The sequence below is a fragment of the Brachycentrus maculatus genome, unplaced genomic scaffold (assembly GCF_059751285.1).
Source record: "Brachycentrus maculatus isolate JH-2025_06_01 unplaced genomic scaffold, ASM5975128v1 h1tg000004l, whole genome shotgun sequence".
Lineage (NCBI taxonomy): Eukaryota > Metazoa > Arthropoda > Insecta > Trichoptera > Brachycentridae > Brachycentrus > Brachycentrus maculatus.
The window spans coordinates 1,348,873-1,360,236 of NW_028280759.1; the positions used below are offsets into that span (position 1 = coordinate 1,348,873).

The window sequence follows — 11,364 nt, forward strand, 5'->3', positions numbered from 1 at the left end:
CTTTACCAGAAAGGCAAAATACTTTTACCCAAAAATACTTTTCTGTTCACACAGCACTATTTTCTATTCACCCCACAAGATTGTAACGAGTTTATCCATACAATCTAGCGAGATTTTATTCAACGTAATGGCAGCACTATCGTTTGACGTCATTCATCGAGCCTCGGCGGGAATCGATCTGCGCGAAGGCCTTTCAAATTTATATGGGATGATGTGACGAACATCTAAACGTATTGTGTTTTCCAAAACGTAATAAACATCGATTTATATAGTTCCGTACGCACAACGGTGAATGAATGCTACAGTACTATTATGACGTAGGCATTGTAGAAAAAATATGATATAAGTTAAACATATGTACACGTTTAATATCTCACTCCTATATTTTGAAAATGTATATATAATATAATGCATAATATCTTTTATAATTTAAATTATTTTAAATCTAAAAGATATCATAATATATACGTACATATATTATCATAACGTTTGTATTTACGTAACTTAATTCAGAAGTTTGTGATAAAATATTAGTATTCCATAATTACTTTTTCGTTAAATTTATCCAAATTCCGTCTCAAATTGTATGTTTGTACCCTGGTAAAATTTAATTCATTGACTGAGATTTTTTTTTTTACAGACCCTTATATTCTTAATTTGACCTTTAACAAGCTAAATGAAACGTAACTTTAAAAATTATATTTAACTGAACTATTTATATTTCTTTTGTATATTATGTATTTAGTTCATTATTAAATATATACTTACGTTATATAAATTTTAATATTTCCAGGCATTTAAAAAAAAAAATTAATAAAAAAACAGTATTGTGTTTTTATTATTTAAAAAAATACCTCAAGCGGCTCATTATCAAAAATAGGTACCTAATTGTGTTAGAGTGGGTTCGAACCCAGAAACTCTGACTCAAGAGTCCACGACACTTACCACGGGACCACAACCCGACACTTACTTTTTCGATAGTAATAATTTTATTTTTATAAAAATTAAACACTTGTAATAAACCACTTAATGAATTTTATTTTTTTAAACATGACTTGTTTCGAAAACTAACAGATGTTTTTATCTACAGGTGAAAATTAAAACTAACGAGCAAAAAATATTTAGGGGTATTTATAGAGGTTGATAGGGTAATAAATACAGGGGAGGGGGGAGGTTAAGGAACGGAACGTTAAGTGTTCAATTTTTATAAAAATAATCAACATGTCATTCCACAAAGTTAATGCCAAATCAATAAATAATATAATTTTATTCAATCGAAATTGTTCAGTAATTCATTTTCTGTCCAAGGGGCCAGACTACCGAATGAATTACCTCTTCATATAAAAAATCATGTCTAATCATCTTTAAGATACGACTGAAACATTACTACCTGTCCTTGGAACCCTAACTGTCTTTTAAATCATACTTTCTTGTTGGTTGGTTCTATAACCCTCCCCCTTCGCCTCCTTATCTGATCTTTTTAGCCTTGCCTTCCTTGTTTTCATCAATTTACAGTTTTATTATTTAAGAGTTATTATTCAATAATTCGTAGTGAAATTTTTTTGTATGTTTTTATTCACTTTTACTTGTGTACAAATACTATCTGCCCACTAATTTAGGTTCAAACATTGACCAGTAGTCTTGTTTTGGTTGATCGGAAGATATTGATTTTATCAGTACGCCCGCAAATACACAAATATTCTGTACAAGAAGTTTAATAAATAAATATTTTGCAAAACCAAAGTCACTAATTGATAGGCAAGAACATATATTGAATCTCTTAGCATATAGCTTAGGAATTTAATCAATGCATTATATATGTTATAATGTTTCCAATTATGTATGAGGTCCCAGGTTAGATTCCTGGTGAGGGAAACAAATATAATGTTTACTTCTTCACTTTAACATTTAATACCGTAGAACTTTGATGCGTTACTTGAGCCCAGTACAAAAAAAATTAAGATCGTGGTATCGATCGAAGTATCATGACAATAAGTGTCACCTGTCAGGAAAGCAATGAATCATGTCGATGCGTTCATTATTGTAGACCAAATACAGATTAATTTTTTTCTGTACTTGGCTCAATTAACACATCAAAATTCAAGTAGCCCCATTCTACAGTACCTTTTGAGTTTTTAAAGTAAACATGATTAGTTTTGAGAACTGGTTAGTATTTATATATTTTGAAAAGCATAGAACTGATACCTAAAAATGTGTGCGTTGGCCTAAAAATTCACATTTGATTAATCTGAGAAAATTTCAAAACTGTTTTCCGTCTTCCAGCCTTTAGCGGGACAAATAACATACATACAGATAAACAAACTGTAAGGATTTTATAAAATATTTTTATTCATAAGTATTACAGTTACATAAAAATGATTTGATAATCATAGAAACCCTTTATGGGAGATTTCAATTGGCATACCTTGACAAAATGTTTGATATGGTTAAATATTGTGGAATGTATGATATATGACAGCAAAAAAAACAGTTACAATAAATTTATAAAATTATATAACAACAAAAGTCAAACAATATAATAATATCTTTGGCTAAAAAAAACATTCAACGCCTCAAAAATCATTAGATTGATCATTTAAACCCTTTAAACGCGCTGTCAATTTTCCTCATCAAAATTCTGTAGTAATATTGCATGTGGTTATTATTTGCGAACCCAATAGTCGCCAGCATAAAGCTATATCCGAATAGCATAGTCAGAAGTTTGTGTTCTGCGAACCATCTCATAATAGGGCCTGAAATAAAATGAAAATTTACTATTACTTTTTCAACATATTTCAACCAATTTCTACTGGCGAACCTATGAACGGGAGAAATATTTTTCAGAACAGTTGTTCAAATTTCCTAAGAATGTCAGTATATATTATTGACATATTTTATTGAGAAGGTATCAATAACTGAATATTAATGTACCAATCCTTATTTAGATTATTTCTCAAAAGAGGAAATATTTAAAAATAAGTTATATTGGTTAGTTACCATCTTTTTGGCGATTATCCATGACAGCATTATTGAAAGATGATCGCTCCTTGGCATAAACAAGCAAGTATCTCAATCTGATGAGATCATTATTGGATACCACAAAATATTTATGTGGAACTTCTCCTGCCAAACTGTCACGTACCTTTGATCGAACTCCCGTTTCAGAATTGGCTGCAAAATTTTAATTATCATTTTAAATATTGTATGTAAAACACTTACGAAGCAAGACATAGAGCATTGATATATATTCCTAAAATTCCAATGCATTTTATGCATCAGAAGAATGAATAAAAGGTAATGGGTAATCAGTATGAAGAGTGTCGCTTTTTTTCTATGGCAACCAACCAAATCTTGTTCAAAATATAGATAGCCTTAACAAATAACAAACAAGGATAAATGTAAATATAAACAAACATTAACTTTGTAGTTATTTCCACATGAATTATAATTCAGTAGTTATTTTATTCTATAAATTGCAGTTCCACCAAGAAATGTCAGTACAAAATGTAAATCTAATAAACAAACATTGTTTATTCTTATATTCATCCTCCGACTTGGAACATTATGATGGTACCAAATTGGTTTACAGTAAAATATGCAATGACAAGAACCTGCGCTGTTACACTGACCACTAGTTATAAAGTAAAGTTGGTAGATGCTGAATAATAAAAGGGCAAAATTTTGGCGTTCGCTCATTATTTAATATATAATTTATTATATTAATATATGTATTTACTTGTTGTTCCCGTCTTCTTGTAATAGATCCCATCAACACCATCAATGATTTCACACATTGCAATGCATGACATATCAGGACCAAATCCACTGAAACCCCATCCTATTCCCATGGGACTGTAGTGCAAACTAACAGATAACTCTGAAGAGAAGTATAAACCGCTGCCAAACAAATGAGTCTGTAATAAATACATATAAGAAAACAATAAAACGGAGAGAATAATGATTGAAGTTAATATTTGATGACGGCATTTTTTTCTTTATTTTACAAAATCATAAATTAAAAATTATCATATTGCATTACCTGATTTAAATGCTGGTGGAGTCCGTGATGGATGATGGAGTGAAAGTTTTCCAACTTGCTACCGTGATATGCAAAAAATGTATTCGTATTCATGGCCTTTTCTTTCCATTTTTTCTCAGCTTGTGACAACGGAGTGCTAACTACTTCAAAAATATACTTTGGTGGAGTTGCTTCTGATTCAGAATTCACATTTTTCATCACAGCATCGTACTAAAAATATAAAAATATAACATTAATGTTTTGCCCGCCTCCGTAGTTTAATGGTCAGCATACTCGGCTACCTGACTGGAGGTGACTGAAGTGATTTTTCACTTTAATATCAATTCCATAAGTATAACCCTGGACACGTACCTGAAGCGGAGGGCTGATCACCTTTCTTATTTGAATCAAGATCATTATACAATAACACTGCATTTATTTGATGCAGTACCCTATGCAACATAGGTTGCGGATAAGGTTTTGAAGAATGAATAATTTATAATTTATATTTGAAGCACTAACTTTGTGATTTTCCATTTTATAATTAAAATTAACTTTGTTTTAAAATCACTATAACATTTTACTATAACTTAATTATAATGTCTACCGGTTTCGAAGCTAACCGCTTCTTTAAGTCTTGATAAAGAAGCGGTTAGCTTCGAAACCGGTAGACATTATAATTAAGTTATAATAAAATATTTATAGTGATTTTAAAACAAAGTTACATTTTAACTATAAAATGAATAATGTTTTGTAAGAGACATACTTCTTGTTAGATTCGTTTAATTAAGGATTAAATAAAAAATTTAATACAAAGGAAAAGGTGGTAAAAATGTGAACCAGAATCTTTAGTCATGATCTCTGACCAAGCACACATTTTACTTTAAAGTTCAAGACATTACAAGTGAATTTCCTTTTCCAATATACTTTTTATACAATTGATTTATTTGCCTATTTCATAGTCAAGCAATTTCTCGGAAGCAAAAATATACAGTTTTGACTAGTCGAACCCTGATATCGATTATTTAAGTACTGATTTAGTGATTATTTAAGTTCATCAAAATGAGAAAAGAAAATTACTCATCGGGAATATAACATATAAATATATATGACTTATGTACGTAATGTCCGCCTCCGTAGTGTAATGGTCAGCATGCTCGCCTACCGTTCTGGAGGTCCCGGGTTCGATTCCCAGGGGGGTTTAATAAATATAAATGATTTTGTCACTCTAATATTTATTCAATATTACACTGGACTGGTACCTGAAGTGGAGGGCTGATCACCTTTCCTTCATGTGTAATCGATCGAGATAACACTGCGTTTATATGAAGCAGTGCCCTATGCACCATTGGGGTGCGGTAAGGGATTTATTATTATTATTATGTACGTAATATGTTTTTGAAAAAAAAAATTACTTTTGACTGATCGATTTAGTCGCACCAAGGATTGACTAAAACCTTGTCAGTCAAAGGCCCGAAACACAATATAGGTTTATACTAGGAATTAACCTTCCCCTCCCGGTGATAGGTATTTACTACAACTTAACTTTAAAAATGAGAATATCAATATAAATTATAATAGATACGGGTTCAGAATTTTTGTATTCCTCCGTATTAGTTTTGCGTCTTACATAAAAGTATTTTAATATAAAAGTTATTCATTTGCAGGGACAGAAATAAATTGTATAATAAATCGGGGATAGAATCACCAATACACAAACGTTTCTCAGAGTATGCGTGCGTGCCGCACTTTACGTACACATACACGCAGCTTCATACTGTTTCCGACGATCTCATTTTAGTAGCGCACGAGTCGTCGTTCGGGGTGGTCGTATCGCTGCGGCAGCTTCTAAAATTGATGCATTTCAACTTCAATTATGCTTCATAAAAGCAAAAAATAGGAATATCTACATTTTTCCCATTTTTAAATCACATTTTCATATGGTGTACAAAGTACATATCACCGGGGCATGCGGAATTTTTTAACACCGTAAGGGAAGGGTTAAAACTTCTTTCACTTAAATGCAGGTTTTTGACAAAGAAATAATTCACAAGCTTCAAATAAAAAGAACGGAAATATTTTCTATTCCAAATCCTCGTTTAGATAAATAATAAAAAATTGAGTTACATTTATAGAAATAATTATGAAGAAAAAAAACTCACATCTTCTGGTTTAACACTTCTAAGGAATGGTTCCTGAAGTTGAACAAGAACATAATACAGCAAGTCAACAACATCCGCATGAGAATTAACATAAGCCGGATCTTTGAATCGTTCCATCAATGTTCCAAAACTAGCAGTTTTTATAAAAACATCCACCTGCGAATATAAGAAACTGGTCAAATAATTACGTACTTGTTAAATGTCAGATGTGTTATTATTGTTTATAGTGGCCAGCGCGTTTGGCTACCGTGCTGTCTGTGATCGATTCCCAGGGGGACCAAAATAAATATGACTTGTCATCCTAATATTTATTTAAAACAACCCCGGACCGGTACCTAAACCGCAGGGCTGATCACCTATTTTGTAAAATGTAGGCTAACACGCTAAATGAAAGTATAATTTAAAAAAATACAATAAAAACACTTTTTCATAACATATTTTATTTTGATTAGCATGTGAAGGAATAATGATTATTTTAATAAAAACATTTAATTTCCGGAATGTTTATTCGGTGAACTGATAACATAATTTTTCCATCACCTTTATTATCAATATTTGAAGCAGTAACTTTATTATTATCCATTTCACAACTTAAAAAATAATATTGAATAAAATATAGCGTATTTTAAACCGCCTCCCTAGTGTAATGGTCAGCACGCTCGGCTACCGTTCTGGAGGTCCCGGGTTCGATTCCCAAGGGGGGTAAAATAAATATAACTGATTTTTTCACTGTAATATTTATTTAATATTACCCTGGACTGGTACCTGAAGCGGAGGGCTGATTACCTTTCCTTTATGTATTTAACGATTAAGATAACATTGCTCCTATATGATGCAGTGCCCTATGCATCATTCGGTACAGTTAGTGTTAAAAGTTGAATGTTTATTGACATTAGAATACTCGTAAATCATATATTTATTAATTTTAAATTTACCAGTGCATCGAAATTCTTGCCTTCTTCATTGATGTACTTTGGTGGAAATGGTTTGAGGCAAGTATCATGCCGAAAACTTTCCAAAGCCGCAATGAATAAACTCCACTTTAAATCCGCGGCTTTTATGTCTTCTTTCAACAAACGCAGAATGATGTCGGCTTTTTTTTCCGTAGTGATATGAGCTAAGCTGGAACTGTCATCTAAACACTTCGTAGTCGCGGATTGTACACCGATATTTGGTGAGAGCTCGGCAACATTTCGTTCGGTCTCCATCAAAAAATAAAAAAATAAAACTTGTTATTCCAATTCAAAAGAAAATTTTGTTAAAATGATGCCAGTCAGTTAAAATTAAACGAAAAATACTAAAAACAAAACACTATTCCAAACATATGACAGCTGTTTATAAAAAGTGATGTATTATGAGGTATTAATGTTGCATTATCCAAAAAATAGTAATTGTACCCATTTGTATTGTTTTTAATTTTAATTTATATTGAGCATATAAATGATTTTTTTTTAAATGTTACGATATGTTTCATTCTTTCTCAAGGGGCCACGACCAACATACACATTTTATTTCAACATTAATTAATACGTAGGTACCTACATGGGATTTTTTGATGAAATTTTATTGGCGATTTTGTCTAGTCTATGGACTTGTTGATATTTTTTGACAGTTGTTTATAAATTGACACAATTGCCGGCAGATCGATTTAATTACAGATTGATCGAACACCTATTTTAAAACTATCAATTTTAGTGTATTATTATCAATTATAATTTCATATCGTATATTAGGTATATCAGAGTAGTTTTGGTCATATTATCATTTTACTTAAATCTTTTATACTTCATTTAATGTGTGATAAACGTTTTTGGAGACGATGGTATTGCTGATTAATTTCAATCATGGCATTACTAACTGATAGAGTTGAGTCGCGAAAATGTTTGTGTGAATCTTCAAAAAGCATTGATGACCCCACCTTACTGGTAACACATTCCAAATATGTGCAAGAAATATAATTTTTACTTCTTGTTGACAAATAACCGGCTTGCATGTAGTGTATAGCTTAGTAATTGTTTCTTGGAGGTCGATAGTTACCGGATTATTACTATCACGAACTTATTGATCTATATTCTTAACTTTTTTTTATCTGCTCGGACATATTTGTCTATAGATATCCTTTATATTTAGACTGGAAAATAAATCATTTCGTTCAACCCTCTCTGTGCATATTTCTATTTTTATAAATATTTTAACTGTCAAGGTAAACTGTAATTATCAAAATGTTTTCATTTATTTTTAGTACATGCTACCTGTCGAGTACAAATATGCCCTTTGTGAACTAAGGAAAAGTGAGAATGACTATTTAGAGTGCAAATTCCGTGTGAATATTAGCTCTAAAATTGATGCACTTCGGTGGTTTGAGGAGTTGAAGTTTTCCTCTAATACGGCATACACAAAAGCCAAGACATATCAAGAAAACACACAGGGAAACGTTTTTAAGGTAAACTTTAATTGAATATTATTGATTGTCAGAATATATATGTCTATGTGTTAAACTTTTGTCTTTTTCAAGTCTTGTAAAGTATTTTATTCAACGATTTGTATATTAACTATCACTAAAGTCACTGTATGTTAAATAAATGTTTTTTTTCTTACAGCATGTTTGGAAGTGTGTTCACAATACTAGACCAGCTAATAATGTTAGAATACCTCACCCAAAGCATACTAATTGCCCTGCAAGGCTCATCATAACAGTAAAACAACCTTTGTTAACAAGAAGCTATCAGTAAGTACATTTTGTGTCTCAATTTAAGTATCACTTTTAACACAAATAATTTATTTAATAAAAAAATTTAATAAGAAACAGTTTCTATCCCTTCTTCATCCTTCAGCATCCCCAGGACCCAACTCTAAAATTTAGCGTTAGCTTCAAATACTTTGTTTGAAAATGATGCGAAAGGCATCATAACAAGTGTCACATAGATTTTAATAAATAGTGGTATCTATCAACTGAAAAACAAGTTGACTATGCACACATTACTATTTTGTTACCACATAATCTTAACTTACTTATCTGATTAACATTTCGTTTATTATAAAATTCTTTAAAACCTGAATTGATAATAACCTAAAACTATAGTCAACTTTTGCTTTGGATTTCTGTACATAACAATACGGCTGTCCAAACTTAAAACACAGTAAGGGACATTTTTTGTAGTAGTTTTTTTTTGCATATTTGGACTAAGTAGAATCTACTTAGTCCAAAAATGCAAAATAAACGTACTACAAAAAAATGTCCCTTACTGTGTTTTGAGTTTGGACAGCCGCATACTTGAAGTATTTTAGTTTCATAGTGTTTTCATTTACCTTGTTTTGCTTTTTCTTTTAGGAGCAAAGACATACATTTGAAAGATTTTCCAATGGTTGTAACTCTGCGACATATCCACAACCACTATACTATTTACCAAGAACCTTTAAAGTATGTTGCACCGAATGATGATATTCAAAAAATATTTTTAAATTATTTCAAAAAGGGGTATACACCGGCAATGGCTATGGACCACTTTGTAACAGAAATGGAAAAGGGCTTGTTAATTTCCGATGATTATTCTATTTCAGCCCTATGTCCAGATGAAAAATGGGTGTATCATTTCTACTACAGAGAGTTCAGGCTTAACATTGATAATGGAAAAGATGTCATATCAAATGAAGAACTTAATCTCTGTAGTCTTTCCAAAGACAATTCGGTTAACCCTTACATTACTGAATTACTAGATAATATGTCAGAAACATCTGAAATTTTATTAGTTGATGCTGATGGAAACATTGAAAGAATCAGTTTACTTTCTTCAAATGAAGAAATGGAATCCGAAAATGATAAATCTGAGAATGTATATGTTATTGAAGAGTTGCAATCAGTATTCGAAAATATCATTGATAAAGTAAAGAAAAACGATGGTGTTTGTCAAGCAGCCAAAAAATTCATTTCGAATTATCATAAAATTGATTCCGATAAATCATTAATGTCAGCTCTTAAACATTTTGGAAATACTCACCAATCTTTTAAAAATAATTTTCATTTAAATTGTACACTTAAGAAAAACTCTAATCCTCAAAACTCAGATCCAAGCGAATGGTTACAAAGTAATCTTGAATATCAGTTATAACTTATGGTTTATGACAGCAATACATTTATAATTAGTCTGATAAAAAAAAATATTCCTTACCATATTGGAATATGTATAACGAGTCATGTATAATATTTAAAATAATACACATAAAGATGTCTTAGTAATTGTAAACTGGACTTGGTGTCCTTACCAAGAATGATTCATTATTTTTTTATTTTTTTTAATGCATAGTCCAAACATACTTGTAAATAATATATAATTTAGGTTTATCTCTTTCTTAAATAAATATAATATACGGACATTTCTTTCATTATTATTATTATTGTTTACCTTTTATTGTAAAGTAGTTGATCATATGGTGTCATCACATTTTTACAATATATTTATCACAAAACATTTGCATGTTACTTCCGGAGAAAAATCTGTTATTTATAAATTGGTTTTCTTTGGTCAAACAATTTATAATACATAAATGGAATTTCCAGCGAACATAAGCTATTTTGAAGAATTATAATGTAAAGTCAAAATTGAAAACTAGTCCACCTACAATGAGGGCAATTATTATATTATTTCAGTACCTACCTATTCTAGTATGTTATGTATTTTATCCTCAATATGAGCTTTATACTTTGTACTGCGTAGTTTATATTTTTAACTAACCTTAAGGTTTGTAGCAATATGCTTACTTAATTCAGCCTTCTTGTGTCCAGTATTGAACGAAAGCCTCCCTCTGGGGCTTCCACAGTTCAATATCAATATTATACAGATCTTCTATTCCTCATTCACACTTAGTGGTGCATTGGGAATTGCTATAGTTATCATTGATTGTTAATTATTATGACGGCAAGCTGAGTAGTCCCGCACCATAGGTTCAATTTATTTATTAAATTACCAGTCCAGGGAAATTTCATGCATAAAGATTTTTTTTTAATTGTATATTTTTTAATCCCCCTGGGAATCGTAGTCGAGACGTTCAGTATGATTAAAGCTTCTGCAAGTACTTTAAACTCTATAAAATAAATTGCTTTTTTTAAAAAAAAAAATATTAAGAAATTAGTAAGTATAAAAATAAGTAAAGCAAATAAGTTGGTATACTTTTTGCTTTTTTTTA

The 11,364-nt window shown here is 30.7% G+C and overlaps 1 protein-coding gene and 1 long non-coding RNA gene across 2 annotated transcripts; one reads left to right on the forward strand and one right to left on the reverse strand.

The window, feature by feature from the left end:
- Positions 1–2,325: 2,325 nt before the first annotated feature.
- Parp16 (Poly(ADP-ribose) polymerase 16) lies at positions 2,326–7,519 on the reverse strand. The gene is made up of 6 exons (XM_088274703.1): positions 7,116–7,519; positions 6,181–6,336; positions 4,040–4,249; positions 3,737–3,914; positions 2,998–3,171; positions 2,326–2,753 (listed from the first exon to the last, which is right to left on the reverse strand). The coding sequence occupies exons 1-6, from the start codon at positions 7,386–7,388 to the stop codon at positions 2,593–2,595; spliced, it is 1,152 nt and encodes a 383-aa protein (XP_088130829.1). The 5' UTR covers positions 7,389–7,519; the 3' UTR covers positions 2,326–2,592.
- Positions 7,520–7,758: 239 nt separating this feature from the next.
- LOC148313906 (uncharacterized) lies at positions 7,759–10,563 on the forward strand. The gene is made up of 4 exons (XR_015838946.1): positions 7,759–8,105; positions 8,423–8,623; positions 8,781–8,908; positions 9,512–10,563. It is a non-coding gene; the product is annotated as an uncharacterized LOC148313906 (long non-coding RNA).
- The last annotated feature ends 801 nt before the right edge of the window (positions 10,564–11,364 follow it).

Bases quoted from the DNA above. Each gene is read 5' to 3' on its own strand.
- Parp16 (XM_088274703.1), bottom strand. From the start codon at position 7,388: ATGGAGACCGAACGAAATGTTGCCGAGCTCTCACCAAATATCGGTGTA. The intron at 3,172-3,736 runs GTAAATACATAT...AAAATTTTGCAG, and splicing joins CAAGAAGACGGGAACAACAA to CCAATTCTGAAACGGGAGTT. The intron at 2,754-2,997 runs GTAACTAACCAA...ATTTTATTTCAG, and splicing joins GGATAATCGCCAAAAAGATG to GCCCTATTATGAGATGGTTC.